The following is a 20971-nucleotide window of genomic DNA, read 5'->3' on the forward strand; positions in this document are numbered from 1 at the left end:
CACCATTCATGGTAACCTGGCTTTCACCATTTATACACTCCCATGATATTTTATTTCACAATCAATGGGGAGTATATATTATGTATACATCATTTGATTCGGACAATTGGAGAAAAGAAGACTAGTACAAACATATCAGATTCATTTCCATAATTCTAAACCTCAAACACTTGTTTATATAATGAAATTTGTTGAAGGCTTTATAGCATTGCCATAATAATACTTGGATGACTAAATTATATAATACAAACTTGGTGACGCATGGTACATGTATTACATATTGTATTTCACACAGCTTAATATATCAGTAAATGAAAGATTGGAATGGTGAAGAAGCAGCAGTTAAGTTATATAATAATAAATTGGTTTTATATAGCCTTGGTAGGACTCGTGTGAACTTATTGAAATGACCTGCACTAAGTGCTCATTAGTTACAAAATTTATACTTTTCACTTGTATTAGGAGGAAGAGTTTTCTCTCAGGTTGGCATATAGATGCTGAAATGGCTTAGATTATTACATGTATTTACAATATTAGCAATTCCACAACAATCATATAAATATAAATTAGTCAAATAATGGCAAAAATCATCTAGCCTGACGATGCGGATGTAAGGGTGTATCAGTATCTTAATTGTGGGTTCACTGTAGGATGTATCAATATCTTGTGGGCTCACTGTAGGTGATATCAGTGTCTTGTGCGCTCACTGAGGGGTATCAGTATCTTGTGGGCTCACTGTGAGGGGGCATTAGTATCTTGTGGGCCCACTGTGAGGGGGTATTCGTATTTGTGGGCTTACTGAGAGGAGGGATCAGTATCTTGTGGGGTATCTGTAAGGAGGTATCAGTATAGTAATTAGCAGAGAAAAAGAAAAAAATTTCAACAGTTTTTTAATAACCCTTGAATAGTTTTAAAAGAAAACATTGTTGTTTAAATGTCTGGTTGGCAGCTGCATAGCAGGTGTACACAAGCAGTATGCCTTGGTTGACTGAACGTTCAACCAACTATGAAAGCAATGTCTGAGAGCAATGTCTGAGAGCAGACACTTTATGCTTAGAGAACAATTACTGATGGCAAGATTACAGCAAAGTGGTCAAGTGTTATCGAATCACTGTTCTACAGAATTAACAGTTTTATGGAAAGAGACCAACATGATATTAAGAATTAAAGTTCACTAGTAAAGTGCAAAGCAGAATTCTTAAGCAAAAGTCCTCTAAGTTGTTTCTTATTTGTTTGTTGAAGAATTTAAAAGTGGTTCTGAGACTATTCAATTCTAAGCTCTTACAAAAAATATGTGGATTTCTATGAAAAAATATATGTTGTTTAGAATGATGTATAAAATTCTAATAGTTAGTTTCTAATTAACTTTAAACAAAAAATGACGACACTAATTCAGAAAAATGTACTTAAATGTCACTAAAGAGGTACTATACTCATTATTTGTCATTGAATTCTACAGTAATTTTTTGCTGATTATCAAGCATTGTCATATAAAGTAAAAGACTTGTAAAGATAAACTTGGTGAGCAGGTAGTTTGATATGCAACAAAAATACTAATTTAAGGTCACAGGAATTGTGAAATGCTGACAACATCACAAGAGAAACGTCCATTTCTAGAATACTAATATAAATGTGTATGTGAAAGAACTGGTTACTGTTTGTCTCAGGCTGTTTTTACGATCGTGTCTCTGTATTCGCAGATAGTCTCGCTTTTTTCTGTACCCGGAATCCTTATTGCATATCACCGTACAGTTAATTTACACAAAGGATGATGGGATAATATCAATCGCTTTGCATTTACTGTACATGATTGGTAGTAACTAAATAATTTTGAAATTAACAATTTAAAAATTAACAAATTCAATAAAAATATTATTTTTGCATGCATAATAGATAATAACATAAAAATTTCAAGTTAAAACAAGTCTGATAACTACAAAAAAATATATATATAATAATTATATCTATGATATACAATACATTTATTTGTTTAGTAAAATGCAAAATAGGCAGTATGAAGTTTTGGCATTTTAAACATTGCAACTAACAATAATCAAGTCCCATAATGAACCATGTTTTAAAAAAACTTTTACCAAAACATGAAAACAATGTAAAATTTTGTTTCTTTGGTCTAAAATTAGAATTGCAATCAGAGAAGTTTGTAAACAAAGCAAGAATAATTGGTACAGAAATCTTTGTAGGGAAAAGTGAGATTTGGCAAAATAACATGCATATTACATGTATAAGAACCACACCATCTGTCTATCTACACCTAAACAGTGCATGTCATTCCCATCATTTTGCTTCAGTTCTCTTATCACGATGGAAAAATTGAGCAACTCTGTCTCCCAACAGGTGATGTTATTCCGTCTTTCTTTTCTCATTTTCATCAGATGGCTTTAGTAATGTGGCAAATCCAGGTGGAATACACAAATGGTCATCACATGCCACTCCAGCATTCAACTCATGCCCACTACTCTGTGAAAATAAAGTGAATATTTCAGTAACATACTAAAATGTCATGGTAACACTGATCCAACACCATCAGTGATTGCCATATTTATATGGAAATGGAAGGATAAACCAAATTATGTCACAAATTAGTGTAAACTTTGGCCTTTAATGTTGGTGATGACACATCCAGTCAATGTGATGGACAATACATTCACATTTAATGTTGGTGATGACACATCCAGTCAATGCGATGAACAATACATTCACATTTAATGTTGGTGATGACACATCCAGTCAATGTGATGGACAATACATTCACATTTAATGTTGGTGATGACACATCCAGTCAATGTGATGGACAATACATTCACATTTAATGTTGGTGATGACTTATCCAGTCCCAGTCAATGTGATGGACAATACATTCACATTTACCGGTAATGTTGGTGATGACACATCCAGTCAATGTGATGGACAATACATTCACATTTAATGTTGGTGATGACACATCCAGTCAATGTGATGGACAATACATTCACATTTAATGTTGGTGATGACACATTCAGTCAATGTGATGGACATTACATTCACATTTAATGTTGGTGATGACACATCCAGTCAATGTGATGGACAATACATTCACATTTAATGTTGGTGATGACACATCCAGTCAATGTGATGGATGACACATCCAGTCAATGTGATGGACAACACATTCACATTTAATGTTGGTGATGACACATCCAGTCAATGTGATGAACAATACATTCACATTTAATGTTGGTGATGACACATTCGGTCAATGTGATGGATGACACATCCAGTCAATGTGATGGACAACACATTCACATTTAATGTTGGTGATGACACATCCAGTCAATGTGATTGACAATACATTCACATTTAATGTTGGTGATGACACATCCAGTCAATGTGATAGACAATACATTTACATTTAATGTTGGTGATGACACATCCAGTTAATGTGATGGACGATACATTCACATTTAATGTTGGCGATGACACATTCAGTCAATGTGATGGACAATACATTCACATTTAATGTTGGTGATGACACATCCAGTCAATGTGATGGACAATACATTCACATTTAATGTTGGTGATGACACATCCAGTCAATGTGATGGACAATACATTCACATTTAATATTGGTGATGACACATCCAGTCAATGTGATGGACAATACATTCACATTTAATGTTGGTGATGACACATCCAGTCAATGTGATGGACAATACATTCACATTTAATATTGGTGATGACACATCCAGTCAATGCGATGGACAATACATTCACATTTAATGTTGGTGATGACACATCCAGTCAGTGAGATGGACAATACATTCACATTTAATGTTGGTGATGACACATCCAGTCAATGTGATGGACAATACATTCACATTTAATGTTGGTGATGACACATCCAGTCAATGTGATGGACAATACATTCACATTTAATATTGGTGATGACACATCCAGTCAATGTGATGGACAATACATTCACATTTAATGTTGGTGATGACACATCCAGTCAATGTGATGGACAATACATTCACATTTAATGTTGGTGATGACACATCCAGTCAATGTGATGGACAATACATTTACATTTAATGTTGGTGATGACACATCCAGTTAATGTGATGGACGATACATTCACATTTAATGTTGGCGATGACACATTCAGTCAATGTGATGGACGATACATTCACATTTAATGTTGGTGGTGACACATCCAGTCAATGTGATGAACAATACATTCACATTTAATGTTGGTGATGACACATCCAGTCAATGTGATGGACAATACATTCACATTTAATGTTGGTGATGACACATCCAGTCAATGTGATGGACAATACATTCACATTTAATGTTGGTGATGACACATCCAGTCAATGTGATGGACAATACATTCACATTTAATGTTGGTGATGACACATCCAGTCAATGTGATGGACAATACATTCACATTTAATGTTGGTGATGACACATCCAGTCAATGTGATGGACAATACACTTACATTTAATGTTGGTGATGACACATCCAGTTAATGTGATGGACGATACATTCACATTTAATGTTGGCGATGACACATTCAGTCAATGTGATGGACGATACATTCACATTTAATGTTGGTGGTGACACATCCAGTCAATGTGATGAACAATACATTCACATTTAATGTTGGTGATGACACATCCAGTCAATGTGATGGACAATACATTCACATTTAATGTTGGTGATGACACATCCAGTCAATGTGATGAACAATACATTCACATTTAATGTTGGTGATGACACATCCAGTCAATGTGATGGACAATACATTCACATTTAATGTTGGTGATGACACATCCAGTCAATGTGATGGACAATACATTCACATTTAATGTTGGTGATGACACATCCAGTCAATGTGATGGACAATACATTCACATTTAATGTTGGTGATGACACATCCAGTCAATGTGATGGACAATACATTCACATTTAATATTGGTGATGACACATCCAGTCAATGTGATGGACAATACATTCACATTTAATGTTGGTGATGACACATTCAGTTAATGTGATGGACAATACATTCACATTTAATATTGGTGATGACACATCCAGTCAATGTGATGGACAATACATTTACATTTAATGTTGGTGATGACACATCCAGTTAATGTGATGGACGATACATTCACATTTAATGTTGGCGATGACACATTCAGTCAATGTGATGGACGATACATTCACATTTAATGTTGGTGATGACACATCCAGGCAATGTGATGGACAATACATTCACATTTAATGTTGGTGATGACACATCCAGTCAATGTGATGGACAATACATTCACATTTAATGTTGGTGATGACACATCCAGTAAATGTGATGGAAAATACATTCACTCTTTCTTGAATGCATAAATTAAAGAAACTGACATACCAAAATAATTTTGTTTCTGTGTAACACGACTGTGCTAGTTGTAACAGGAACGTGAAAGCAGTATTTATGATAACATTTCACACCTTCAGCTTCGCACACCAGTTTCTTACTGGGTGCAGCAAACACAAAATTTTCCTGCAAAGTAACAATATTTTGTTTATACAAGAATATACGCACACTATTGTTTACAGTAAACTTGAGACATGTTTACATTTAACACATGAATAACATGCATATCTCCACAGTGTGACATAAATACAGAACAGATTGAAAATGCATATCACATAGTTTGGCTGAAATCTGAAGAAAAATATGATCAGAAGTAGTAACAATGTTTTTTAATTCAAATTGGCTGCCGTGTACCCAGTTTTTTATTTTATTTTATTTGATGTTACCATATATCACTCTTGGTTATGTGCCCCATTGTTCTGGCCATACGTTTACTGTAGAATACTATATTTTTGCTTGGAATTAATTTTTGCTATTTCCACTGAATGAATGATTCAGTGAAATTAAAATCCAGCGAATATACCTTTTGTCCTATATTTTACATTCAACTCGTCAAAAATCAGTGATAATGAATTTCATACAAAACACCCAAAATGTCTTTTTAACGAAAATTAATTGCAGCTAAAATAAAGTATTTTACAGTATTTCTGTAAATCTAAACCTGTCTCTGTCTCTATGCAAATCAGTATGGTTCAATTCATATACAGAGTGTAATCGATACAGTTGATATGCAGAGTTTAATAACTACAGCTACAAGGATGCTAACAGCCTGTTTTGGGGTTGAGGGTTGAGGTTTACTGGCCCCATTGCAGGTTGTGTGTTGACACAGGGTACATGTATTATGAAACTCTTTTTGTACAGAAGGACAATATGGGCCAATGTAGAAATCACATCTGATTCATGTACGTATCTTAGTGAACTATTACTGTTACATTCAACCACAAATCACCTGCTTTGTTCATTCAGTAGAGTGACCAAGCATTTACAATGCTCATCAATCTGGAAATTCTTGGTTCAAATCATGGGTGTTGCTGCTCAAAAAGTGTTACATTTTTAATAAATTTTTGAAAATTCTCTTTGTGCTCGTCATATTAAAGCGGAGGGGTTGAGTTCCAAGTTCCAAGTTTATTTACATCAAAACATGTGTTCTGTGTAGTAGTAATATGGCCAAAAATAAAAACAGCCATTATTCAGCCATCTTTGATCTGATTATGAAACACACTGATATGTATGATGTATGTGCCAAATACAAATGAAAATGGTACATAAATTGTGGAAATATAGTAGTAAGGCCAAAAAGTCAGATGGCTGTCAATCGGCCATCCTTGACCGGATTTTGAAACAAATTGTCATGGACATGCATCCTAACATGTATAAAGTACATGTATGTGCCAAATTTGAATGAAAACTGACAGAGCACATCCAAGATACCGCAAAAAACAAGATGCCTGCCAGTCGACCATCTTTGATCCAATTGCAAAATAAATCGTCATGGACATGTATCCTAACTTGTATAATCTATGTACCAAGTTTGAATGACAACTGACAAAGCATGTCCAAAATACAACAAAACAAGATGGCTGCCAGTCGGCCATTTTGAATTGAATCACTAAACCACTGCATGTGCATATGTCCCACATAAGGTACTAGGCACATGCAAAGATTGAACGGAATCGGTCCACAGGATTCTGAAATATAACTCTGTACAGACTGACACACGGACGAACCGACAGACGAACAGACTCAGGAACTCATGTACGGTCGGGAACATGTATCCTAACATGTATGATCTATGTACTAAATCTGAATGAAAACTGACAAAGCATGTCCAAAATACAACATTTTCAAAAAACAAGATGGCTGCCAGTCGGACATCTTTAATCCAATTGTGAAATAAATCGTCATGTACATGTATCCTAACATGTATAATCTATGTACCAAGTTTGAATGAAAACTGACAAAGCATGTCCAAATTACAACATTTTAAAAAAACAAGATGGCTGCCAGTCGGCCATTTTGAATTGAATCGCTAAACAATTCATGTACATATGTCCCATATAAAGTACTAGGCACATGCAAAGAATGAACGAAATCAGTCCAAGGGATTCTGAGATATGACTCCGGACGAACGCACAGACGCAGACCGAATTATAAGTCCCCGTTTTCGTACTTCGTCCGAACGGGGACTAAAAAGTGAGAAGAGGGAGTACTCTCCACTTGTGTCATGTGAAAACATGACCATTCTAAAAAAACAGTCCTTTCATAGTAAATGAAATTGTTGAGAATATTAAAACTAATAAACAGGTACTGTTTTGAAAAAAAACACCTAAGTCAATGCTGATTAAAACGTTTAGATAGAGATCTACTTAGAATAGTAGCCAAATAGTAGTATTACTGTACATAACTTGAAAACCAACATTGTATTAGCTACATAACTATTCACAGCTAATCATGCACAGGACTTACACCATGACTAAGACTGTGTAGCTTCAGTCAAGGTGCAACATCTAGAGTTGACAAGGAGATATTGGGGTGGCAAGGACAGGAATCAAACTCAGGTAGAACTTGTAATAACCGAATAGACTCATTAGAAAGTTTTTTTGTTTTTTTTTATGTCACATGGTATGCACTGTATTAATAAGCAAGCAACAGAGCACACACTAACCTTAATATTTATGTGATTTAACCATTTTTGTTGTGATAAAAGGCGGTGATCGTAACTCGTTATTGCCTTTTTACAATTGTTAACGGCACAGTTGCGGTCACCATCTTATAAACACGCTTTTGCATTTTCATCATTTCATTGAGCAAAATATCAAGAATTTGTTGTTCTTTTTTTCTCTAATTTTTATTAATAAGCCATGTGCATTCATAACTGTATTCTGGTTTATACAAACTTTGATTTACCTCAATTTGGCTTAAAGCTGTATATAATGCTTTGTTCATGAGAAGCCTCTTCTTGGCACGGGTCACAGCAACGTACATTAAATTCAGTTCATCTTCAGGAAGATTAACTATTGAGCATAACAAAGAAAACAAAGTTATCACACACACACAACTGTTCATAAAAGTTGTATGAAGAAACAATTGCACAACAACTCACACATTTGTTTTTTAGAAACAACACAGTGGCGTTTGGATTGAACTTTGTATCCAGATTCTCAAAAGATTCTATGCAGGTAATTAATGCCATAAAATACACTGATCAACAAGTTGCAACTTTTGTTGACAACAAAGGTTGATCTTTGCAATGTTTACAAGTTGACAAAATGCCATCAACAACATGTTGCAAGGAATAGAGCATGCCCTTATTTTAATCAATAAGTTTTCTGCAGTCTGTCAAGATGCAACATTGCATGACACACATTTGTTGTCATCGTGCCTTCGACCAAACCCACATAGAACATGCAAGGCTGATTAAATTTCTTTTTACTTTTTACTGATTCTGTGATGTACTATCATAATTAATATACATTTTGTATATGTGTTATTTTGTGGGTAGGTGTATTGACAACACAGAACAACAGTGAGGTAACAATATTATATTCAGAACACTTACTGAATGTCTCTCCATCATTCAACATCAAATAGTCATCAGTTAGTTTCACAGTATCAAACTCTAAGCCTTTAGACTTGTGGGCAGTAGTTAGCACAATGTCTGTAGCAGGGAAAAAAAGAGAAAACCAGTGGGTGCCAAACCAATAGATAAATTCTGGGTTATCTGGTTGCTTAGCAAACATGTGCACAATGAGGGTTGAATTGATGTAGATGCAATATTTCTCTATATCAGCTACAGTTTTGTATTAAAATATGTTTATTCTCTATAATATGTATCCAAGTTACCTTGGAAAGTTTATGAATTTTCCATAAAATCTGGTGAACACATAAAGACATTTATTATTAATGTACATGTAGCAATAAACAGAGTGAAATATTTGGATTTTCTGCTCTCAAGTGACTATGTGCAAATCAGCTCACTAAACAGCGACCCAAAACCCACTTATTAGGAAGGGTACAAGAGAGTTGTAATAGATACTTTAGAAGAGCACATAAAGAACTTACTGAACTAGACTATTACTATCGTTTCAGTCATTCTTTGAACGATTATGTTTAACTAAATATTGCTATACTACAGCAAGTTGTTATCAACATTGTCGGTAAATGTACAGCAATTGCTTCCAATGTTGTTGAAGTTGTTTTGCTACAATAAAGTTTGTTTGATACATTTGCGACGCACCCAGACTTCTAGTCGCCGTCATTGGACCCACAACGCATTTCAACTCGGACCTGATCGGATCGACAGTCATGGCGGAATACTTAATCAAAGTAGAGTTTGTTTATTATCAGGATACAAGAATTATACCAATATATATATCACAAGCTGAGTTTCATAGTGATGACTTTGATTACAACAGTTTTATCGACCGCCTCACTAGACACCATTTTTACGGCGAATGAACGCACTTCGCGTTCAAATTATGGACGAAGAAATTCAGAAATTGGATTTACCGACAAACCATTGATTCAAACAGTTGTTCATCGACAATCTTCGTTCAACTACACCAGGAGTCATAATAAAGGCAAAACTATTCATTCTAGATGGGTCATCACCTATGATGAAATAGAATGAAATCCAAACGTGTGATCGACTGCCGGCTTATCTACTGAAGCCGGTAAAATATCAAAGCGGATAAAACTAGACTTTCACTTGAACACACACGGTTGCTAGATCCGCTATGGACTATTATTATATTATACACTGTAGATTTCGTCACACCAACCCTTTTCGCTATGTCAGCAAAATATATTCCTTCTAAATACAGCTCAACTATCTTTTCGCGAATTGCAGGTGGAGTCGGGAATCCCTGTTTACTGCGCTGTGAATGTGATAGTCACAGTCAACGAGTGCGTGATTAGACAGTGGAGTGGTGACTTGAAGTCTGAAGTCTGGGTGCGTCACGAATGTATCAAAACAAACTTGATTGTAGCAAAACAACTTCAACAACATTGGAAGCAATTGCTGTACATTTACCGACAATGTTGATAATAACTTGCTGTAGTGTAGCAATATTTAGTTAAACATAATCGTTCAAAGAATGACTGAAACGATAGTAAAGTAATATGATGATAACAAGTGGATCAAGGAGAAGAATCTAAAATAGAATTCTTACAGTATGAAGGATGAAAGTTTCATGAATTCCTCTATACTATGACAAAGCATGTGAAAACAATCAAATAGATACTGTAAAACATGTCCTTTTTGCGAGAGAACAAATTCGCTAATTTAAGATGTTGCTAATGACTTCATTATACATTCAAAATTGCGGTCAAACAACGTCTTTTACGCCACACACACTTTGTAAACAACACAGAAAACGTAATAATCTGGAGCGCTTCCTTATTACACTTGACAATTTTGCATTGTTTTCATGGAGCTGATAACTGAGACAAGAGAGATTCACTAAATCAACATTTCGCTATTACGTCATTTTACCACAATTCGCTAAAATAGTATGTCGCTTTTTCAACATGTTTTACAGTATATAGTAGGAAGACAAGACTAGAGTACAAATATGTCTCAGTTTAATTCTACATCTATACCTGCCAGCTTCATATTGCTTGAAGCTTTACTTCTTATCTTCTCACAGTGATCAGGAATTTTGATATGGTGTAATTCTACAATCTTTATCTTATACAATAATTCATGGTCCTGTACTTTTGTAGCATACTCCTTTAATTTACTGAAGAACTTAAACTTCTTGATGAACTTGTTCTTAATCTCACGAGGTTTGGCTAGTAAGAAATTATTATTATATTTAGAAAGAGTAATTAGTTAAATTGTTAGAAACAAATTGTAATTAGTTAAATTGTTAGGAACAAATTGTAATTAGTTAAATTGTTAGGAACAAATTAAAAGGCGATGTCAGAATAAGTATACATACCACTATAACCTCCGAAAAGTGTGTATATGTCTTCAATGCTACTTAGTAAATCCTCTAAATATTTCATTCCCTGTGAAACAAACAATTCATGCCATGATGCAAGTAAATCAGAACTTAAAAAACAAATTATTATCAATATTTTTACATGATGTAGAATGTAGTTTAAAAGTTTGATTGCAATCAGTCAAGTCTTGAACAGCATTCATTAAAACAAAACAGCCACCAGTCGGCCATTTTTAATCTGATCTGAAAACTAAAATGACATGCATCAAGGTTCTGTAATCTCTTTATCAAGTTTGGTGGTCCAAAATAAAAGTGCAGATGCATGGATGGTCAATCTATAAGAGATCATTTTCGGACTTCATTTTAACAGAGACTAGAAATACCTTTTAGAAAATGAATAATACTATAAAAAGTCATGCCTATCACCACTGCTACCTAGTCATTTTGTGTAGTTTTTAAACCAATACTGAAAGGTACATGTATGTGATGAATATGGCCTGAATATTTGGACAAATGATTCTGGATTTATATTTTGGTATGAATGTTAATACATTGTATTCGACCAGTAATAAATTTCTCATTTTAAATGTCATTATATAATTTGCTTGTACATACCCCAGCAAAGGCCATTCTATGGTTAGTACTGTTGTAGGCAATAGCGACTGCTTCATTGAACAGAGTATAATTATATCTTGTAACGACCGCAACCTGGCCAACCTTATCACCGTATACACCATCTGCACGTGATATTGAACAGAGTATAGTTATATTTTGTAACGACCGCAACCTGGCCAACCTTATCACCGTATACACCATCTGCACGTGATATTGAACAGAGTATAATTATATCTTGTAACGACCGCAACCTGGCCAACCTTATCACCGTATACACCATCTGCACGTGATATTGAACAGAGTATAATTAGATCTTGTAACGACCGCAACCTGGCCAACCTTATCACCGTATACACCATCTGAACGTGATATTGAACAGAGTATAGTTATATTTTGTAACGACCGCAACCTGGCCAACCTTATCACCGTATACACCATCTGAACGTGATATTGAACAGAGTTTAATTATATCTTGTAACGACTGCAACCTGGCCAACCTTATCATCGTATACACCATCTGAAGGTGATATTGAACAGAGTATAATTATATCTTGTAAAGACCGCAACCTGGCCAACCTTATCACCGTATACACCATCTGAACGTGATATTGAACAGAGTATAGTTATATTTTGTAACAACCGCAACCTGGCCAACCTTATCACCGTATACACCATCTGAACGTGATATTGAACAGAGTATAGTTATATTTTGTAACAACCGCAACCTGGCCAACCTTATCACCGTATACACCATCTGAATGTGATATTGAACAGAGTATAGTTATATTTTGTAACAACGGCAACCTGGCCAACCTTATCACCGTATACACCATCTGCACGTGATATTGAACAGAGTATTGTTATATTTTGTAACGACCGCAACCTGGCCAACCTTATCACCGTATACACCATCTGAACGTGATATTGAACAGAGTATAGTTATATTTTGTAACAACGGCAACCTGGCCAACCTTATCACTGTATACACCATCTGAACGTGATATTGAACAGAGTATAGTTATATTTTGTAACGACCGCAACCTGGCCAACCTTATCACCGTATACACCATCTGAACGTGATATTGAACAGAGTATTGTTATATTTTGTAACGACCGCAACCTGGCCAACCTTATCACCGTATACACCATCTGAACGTGATATTGAACAGAGTATAGTTATATTTTGTAACAACGGCAACCTGGCCAACCTTATCACCGTATACACCATCTGAACGTGATATTGAACAGAGTATAGTTATATTTTGTAACGACCGCAACCTGGCCAACCTTATCATCGTATACATCATCTGCACATGATATTGAACAGTGTATAATTATATCTTGTAACGACCGCAACCTGGCCAACCTTATCACCGTATACACCATCTGAACGTGATATTGAACAGAGTATACGGTAGCTATATTTTGAAAAGCCAATGAAAGCATATTCTTTGAAGTTGAATGAAGCACAGGGTAATCATTTTATAAAAACAAACATGCCTCCTTGTGTAGCATTGTTTTTTATTTCTACCTACCTTCACTATCATTACCAACTATTGTCTTAGTGTCCACTTTTTTAAAGTTCTCCAGTAAACATGCTGCAATGTAACCAATTTGTGGTCCAAATCGGAATGACTGAAAATAATTACATATATTTTAATATATTAATCCATCAATCTATCACACAAAAATTGTAACATTAGAATGTGAACTAGTGTAAAGTTGGGAATAGTTTCAAATGATTTAATTAAGGATGTATTTTCATACTCACCTGTGTTAAGTAGAATATACAGGACGCTGGTGCCTCTCTCATTGCATTCCTGGCACCTTTGAAAGAATAAATTTGTTGATGTGGATCACCAACAAGTATCTTTGGACAATCCTGACTAAACAATATACTCTGAGTAGCTGTGAAGAAATACAACATACATGGATTAGATTAACAGCATACATCGACTGCTACAGAACACAAATTCTTCAATTAAAGCGGGAGGGTCGTCACCTGCGCATGCACGAGAATTGAGCCCCAAGCGTTTATAACAACACACGCTAAAAACGCAATGGCTCATGGGTAGACACTTGTTTGTAAACAATGACACGCTATGGCCATCTGACACATGCGCAGGTGACGACTCTCGCTTTAAGAATTTGCAATAAAATAATGCATTCCCACATTGTCATAGAGGAAATATTCCTCACCAATATATACACCGTAAAATATTGATATGTAGAATATGAATTTAAGCTACATAACTTTTAATAAATGGTTATCACAGATTCAATAAATGTATCATAACAAACACAAAGATAAGTTTTAAAACTTATGATTTTAATTATTATCAACTATTAATATGTCCCGTCAATCAGGTCTCAATACTTACTTAAATCATTTGCACCACATTTGTTGTAGAAACTTTGTCTCATTTGTTGCATTAGGAGAATTTTTGTTCGTAATATTGGAAGGAAAGATATTAAAGATGATTACTTTACCTGGGGTACAGTCTTGACCTTCATCAATCAAAATACAATCAAACTGACCAAGGTTTGGTTTACTCAACTGAAACAACTTCAAATAACCTGTCAATATAAGATGTAAATACAGTTGTTTAAAATAACACAGTATAAATAAGTATTTTATATTGTACATTGCATGCAACCCATTTTGCAAATTTTTTTTTAATTATTTATTTTTCAAAAATGTTGTTGTGCTAGGCGACAGTTCCAGACATTGAATGTCACTGTTGTCTCTCTTGACGTATTGCATGTGCAAATTTCAAGTGACAGTGCTGACTCATAGTGCATTTTTACCACAGAAGTCATATTTGTCATGTTTGGGACTACATGACAGGGCTGTGCGACCATCTCTCTATCAAATGGCAAGATTCCTTAAGGCTCTGCCAAAGTTGCATTCATTACTGAATGGCATTAGCCTTCCCATTGAAGGAGGGATTTGAACTTTGGTAAACTGATCATGAACCTGAAGCAACAACCACTATGCTACCAATGATCAGTTGAACTCATACTTTAGAAGAAATACCTGATAACGGGATCAATAAACACACAATTAATTTATTTCAATGGTAACTCAATGAAAGAACTTTTGTTTGAAAGTAATTATGCATATAGTTGGTCACATGGTTGTGAGTACCCTGACACAGGTAATGATATGTTTACTATGGCCTTAGAATGAATTTGCACTGAATGTGAAAACTAGCCTGGATCTTCAGGAATCAATGCATGGGTTATGTTGTCAATATTAATGTATTAATGTACATGTATGTGGTGTATATCATGTCAACTCACCATCGTGTGTCATGCGGATTTTCAAATCAGTAGCATCACAAAACTTATCCCATATATACTCTGTATCTTCTACAATATCCTGGAAACATAGGTCACATTAGAATTCACAGTAAACAACATTGTTTTGAATGAATTAAATAAAAAAAAAAATAATAATCCAGATAATCTTATATTTGTTTTTGTGTTACATCAGAGAGGTAAATCATTCAAAATATATTCTAGTGCTTTATGTTACATGACCAATAAGTGCAAATGTACATGTATTATTAAACCAAATTTACTGCAAAAATAAATATGTTGCCATGACAACAAATATTTTACCATTCTCTCTTTATGTGACAATTCTTGAATCAATCCATTCGCATCCATGAATGTTTCTGCTACATGCGCCGTTGATATAAACTCATCGGCCGATGCTAAAAACGAATCCAAGGCTTCTTTCACGTATTTACCACGGGTAAAATTGGATCGTTTCGTTGGCAGATTTTGAGTAACATAATATGTTTTGATATCTGGTACAAGCTGTTTAGAAAACCTGCAACAAACATACTCCATATAAGTTTTGAGATTGTTATAAAATGTGCAGTAGTATTGGATCAGTTAGACATGACACCAACAGAGAGATGCCACATACATGTACCAGTAACACAGTATCCTACAACGCCAATGAAGTATTATAATATTTATTGCCACATTTATTTTTCATACATATCCCAAAATAGACAGAAGAAAAATGAACTGAAGGATGTTGCATTGAACGTTTTACAGTGTTTTTATAATAGGATTTGCACAGCAACCTTGACTGACACAGAACGATGTTCTAAAAGCAATACTCTTGACCAAATCTGAAAAAGCTTGTGGTTCTGATGAAATCGTCAATGAATTTATTAAGAATGGTGGTGTTGCAATAATCCAGATATTAATGCTACTACTTTTCAAGTCCCTTCTGGAAAAAGGGTTTTCTAAAACCAATCCACAAAAAGGATGATACAAAAGACCTGAACAACTTACAGATGTATCACTCTAATTTCAAAAAGTTACACGTAAAAAAAATTTGTTGAAGGAAATAAAATTCTTGAAGGTTTAAGGGAAGATAGGACATGTGAGGATTATGTGTTTACACTTAAATGTTGATTTATGTAGCCTTCCTCAATTTCTCAAAAGCATTTGATAGAGTTTGGAGAGATGGTTTGCAAGTATCCTCATGGAAAGCAGGAATAAGAGGAGAATTATGGGATAACATAATCATATGTATGTTTTTAATAATGTAAATTTTAATGATATTGAGATTGAATACTTCAAAACCAGTGAAGGTGTAAACAAAGGATGTGTTTATAGCCCCTTTCTCTTCTCAATTTATATAAATAAATTTGCAAAAATGTTATCTGAATCAAACCTAGGGGCGAGGGTAGGAAAACAAATAATTCCTGGGCTTTTTGGGGCAGATGATGTATCTTTAATAGCTAATGACGCTAAAGTGTGCTTGACATAGCAGCTCAGTTTGCCAGTAAATAGAAACTTAGTGTAATGATTTGAGGCTACATTATTTGCATAACGATATTGATACATTGTATGGAATATATTTAGACTCAGTTCCAGGCCTAGCAGTTGAGCAATAAACACATTGGCTACAAGTGCTCCTCTCCAGTGCGTTATCCTCCTTCCGATTTGGTGACCAATACTCATTTGGTTCACTCTACCTTGAGAAGTCTGTTCTCAGTTTACACTTAGTTATAGCCAATCCAAATGATAGATAATGAATTTTGGCAAAAAATCTGCACAAAAAGGACACAGTTTGGAAACTAGGAAACTTTACATTAAAATAAAGTAGAAATACAAATAATTAGGCATAACCATATCAAATAATCATACATAATTTACTGAAGTTAATAAAAAAGGAATGATGGTCTACTCTTATCAATAATTAACCAACAAACACTTTTAATAGATTTGAGTATACCGGTAGTGATGTAAAATATGCTGTATAATATGATATGGTGATGTATACTATGGCATAGTATAATCAATTAATTATTGGTGTGAAATATGGTTTCAGGAAAGTAGAGAGGTTGAAGTATTCAGTACAAATTTTGGAAATTTTCATTAAAAGTAAATAGAAATGTGACAGAACCTGCAGTGTTGGGGGACCTAGGATGGGAAGGCTTGAGTTACATTAAAGACAAAGTGCTGATTTAATACCTGGATAGATTAAAATGGTTTTCAAACAAATGAATACACAGTATAACAAGCAGCCTATCGGCTGAGATAGCTCCGCTGTTAGCAATGCACATTTCAATTAAAGAACTGAAGACATCATTAGAAAATGAACAATATGAATAGTATCAAAGCAATCGGACTTACGGTTTTTAACAAGAAGTCGAAAATATCACTTTTACCGAAAATTACAAAAATATTCACCAAAATAAATTAATTAGAGAATTGAAGATATCATCACAAAATGAACAAATCTGAGAGGTCCACATGTAGTATCTATATATGTAATATCAAAGCAATCGGACTTACAGTTTTCAACAAGAAGTCGAAAATATCACTTTTTACCAAAAATGACAAAAATATTCACCAAAATTAGAGAATTAAAGATATCATTACAAAATGAACAAATCTGAGAGAGGTCCACTTGTAGTACCTATATATGTAGTATCAAAGCAATTGGACTTGCAGTTTTTAACAAGAAGTCGAAAATATCACTTTTTACCAAAAATGACAAAAATATTCACCAAAATTAGAGAATTGAAGATATCATCACGAAATGAACAAATCTGAGAGAGGTCCACATGTAGTACCTATATATGTAGTATCAAAGCGATTTGACTTGCGGTTTTTAACAAGAAGTCGAAAATATCACTTTTTACCAAAAATGACAAAAATATTCACCAAAATTAGAGAATTAAAGATATCATTACAAAATCAACAAATCTGAGAGAGGTCCACATGTAGTACCTATATATGTAATATCAAAGCAATTGCACTTGCGGTTTTTAACAAGAAGTCGAAAATATCACTTTTTACCAAAAATGACAAAAATATTCACCAAAATTAGAGAATTAAAGATATCATTAAAAAATGAACAAATCTGAAAGAGGTCCACATGTAGTACCTATATATGTAATATCAAAGCAATTGGACTTGCGGTTTTTAACAAGAAGTCGAAAATATCACTTTTTACCAAAAATGACAAAAATATTCACCAAAATTAGAGAATTGAAGATATCATCACGAAATGAACAAATCTGAGAGAGGTCCACATGTAGTACCTATATATGTAGTATCAAAGCGATTGGACTTGCGGTTTTTAACAAGAAGTCGAAAATATCACTTTTTACCAAAAATGACAAAAATATTCACCAAAATTAGAGAATTAAAGATATCATTACAAAATGAACAAATCTGAGAGAGGTCCACATGTAGTACCTATATATGTAATATCAAAGCAATTGCACTTGCGGTTTTTAACAAGAAGTCGAAAATATCACTTTTTACCAAAAATGACAAAAATATTCACCAAAATTAGAGAATTAAAGATATCATTACAAAATGAACAAATCTGAGAGAGGTCCACATGTAGTACCTATATATGTAATATCAAAGCAATTGCACTTGCGGTTTTTAACAAGAAGTCGAAAATATCACTTTTTACCAAAAATGACAAAAATATTCACCAAAATTAGAGAATTGAAGATATCAACATGAAATGAACAAACCTAAGAGAGGTCTACCCAAGGTACATATACACCAAGTATCAAAGCATTCAGGCTTGTAGTTTTCAAGAAGAAGTCGAAAAAGTAAAACATTGACACGGACGACGACGACGGACGACACCGGACAATCACTCATATGATAAGCTCCGCTCGACAAAGTCGACAGCGGAGCTAAAAATAAAGTTAAACTGGCCTAAATATGTAGAATTATTATTATTATTTTAAGGTACAATAAGAATTGCTACTGAAGTTATTATTAGATACAGTGTATCAACATTGCGTTGACTGCAATGCAAAGTCTGTTGTTGAAAACGCTGTATACTTGATTTATAGTTACCTTCTGCCACATTGCTGGAATGCCAGTGAATGAATAGTTTTACAGGTAACATTGTGTGGAAATACACCTTGAGCTTGTTCTTGCACGGACCTAAGGTAGATAATAATAAAGTTCTTATGATACACAAACTGATTTTATGAATAAACAAGTTTTGCATTATAGTTCTGTCAGTCGTTTTCCTGTGTGAGAATAGGGGAGGTGGCTGATTTCTAGCATTTTGATGAGCTAATGAATGCTTATGCAACAAAACTGGAACACGCAAGTTTCTAAGGTAACGGTGGAACTCAAAACTTGTCTATTACATGAACATTACTATTCATGATGTTTGATAGTGTTCATGAGAAGCATCACTATTCAATGAAAAACAATTCGTTACTGGTAACTCACTTGTTGTAGCAAACATAGAGAAAACTCTGATTGGGTCTTCTCTTCGTGTATTCTATTAAAGTTGTAGTCTTGCCAGTACCTGTGGAGTCAACAACAAATTGGTTTTACGGATATTTCATGAGATGTACATTAAGATACAAAATATTATTTATAATTCAAATTGACTTACCAGCAAATGCCATAATCTTAACAATGTCATTTTTGATGCAGTCATACTTGACGATTCTCGTCTGTTCATGTGTTAAACGTACTTTACCATGGAAGCCAGTGCTACAGATGACAATGAATGATTATTTGACGGACTCAAAAAATCATTAAAACCATAAGCAGATACATTTCAAAGACAGTCATTGTTGCATAAATAAATTAATAAACTGATCTGATCTAAACTAAATTCTGTGTACCATTAAAATCCTAATATAAACCACGGTTTATATTACAATGTATCAAATAAAAAATTTGGATCAACAGCTCAAGTTCGGTTTCTATTACGTACATATTGCAATCACTAACTGGGCGTGGTCATTTTTTTCCCACATCACTTGCACAAAACAAACATTACACCGTACAATCTTTTGAATATAAGCGTAACTCCAATTTAGATGTCAGGGAAGAGCGATAAGCGTCACGTCACACAAAAACTGTTCACAAAAAAAAAATACTCTGTATATTTAATGTAATATGCATTTATTTTTTTAATTTTCTTCGTAACAGAAAGTATATTCTGACAGGAGCTTCAAATAAAAACAAACATTAATGCATTGCTTAGTAGAAAATGATCATGGTACGAGTACAGTGACGCAATGCAGCCATGCTTCGGCTCACAAGTGAATAACTTACTTGTTTTCGAAGTGTTGAAATTGATGATTATTACTCAGTAGTGATTATAATAACGCACGAAAAATGAATTCGTTGAATTGTTATCAAATGCAAGTAAAATTCAACTTAGTTTCACCGTAAGTGAATTATTTTGGACACATGTAAACGATCGATGTGCTACGACATCCACCATGTAGTTTGAACACACACGAGACGTAATACTTGACTGAATAGGTCAGGTTGCTAATTAACCAATAAAAATGTTGGATGGTGCCCACGTGTTCAAATTACTTTAGTCATTTAAATATGTTAATGACAGGTCACCGACTTCATGGTGAACGAAACACGGGAGTGATTTACCGATAATGTAGTGCGATCTTTTGGCTTTGATTTCCATGGAAAAACTACATGAATTTT

The 20971-nt window shown here is 34.2% G+C and overlaps 1 protein-coding gene across 2 annotated transcripts in view; it reads right to left on the reverse strand.

The window, feature by feature from the left end:
* Window positions 1-873: 873 nt before the first annotated feature.
* LOC100377885 (F-box DNA helicase 1-like) overlaps window positions 874-20971 on the reverse strand; it is a 30835-nt gene continuing 10737 nt past the window's right edge. For both annotated transcript variants that reach the window (XM_006820744.3, XM_085497097.1), the window contains exons 7-21: window positions 19905-20005; window positions 19736-19814; window positions 19349-19438; window positions 15614-15827; window positions 15293-15371; window positions 14480-14566; window positions 13761-13897; window positions 13525-13624; window positions 11990-12111; window positions 11372-11441; window positions 11031-11222; window positions 8989-9087; window positions 8337-8443; window positions 5421-5555; window positions 874-2478 (exon numbers count right to left, since the gene is read on the reverse strand). In XM_006820744.3, coding sequence (XP_006820807.3) covers window positions 2362-2478; window positions 5421-5555; window positions 8337-8443; window positions 8989-9087; window positions 11031-11222; window positions 11372-11441; window positions 11990-12111; window positions 13525-13624; window positions 13761-13897; window positions 14480-14566; window positions 15293-15371; window positions 15614-15827; window positions 19349-19438; window positions 19736-19814; window positions 19905-20005 — 1729 coding nt within the window. In that variant the 3' untranslated portion in view covers window positions 874-2361. The remainder of the gene's footprint in view (window positions 2479-5420; window positions 5556-8336; window positions 8444-8988; window positions 9088-11030; window positions 11223-11371; window positions 11442-11989; window positions 12112-13524; window positions 13625-13760; window positions 13898-14479; window positions 14567-15292; window positions 15372-15613; window positions 15828-19348; window positions 19439-19735; window positions 19815-19904; window positions 20006-20971) is intronic.

Source organism: Saccoglossus kowalevskii, chromosome 3 (assembly GCF_978046115.1).
Source record: "Saccoglossus kowalevskii chromosome 3, keSacKowa6.1, whole genome shotgun sequence".
NCBI lineage: Eukaryota > Metazoa > Hemichordata > Enteropneusta > Harrimaniidae > Saccoglossus > Saccoglossus kowalevskii.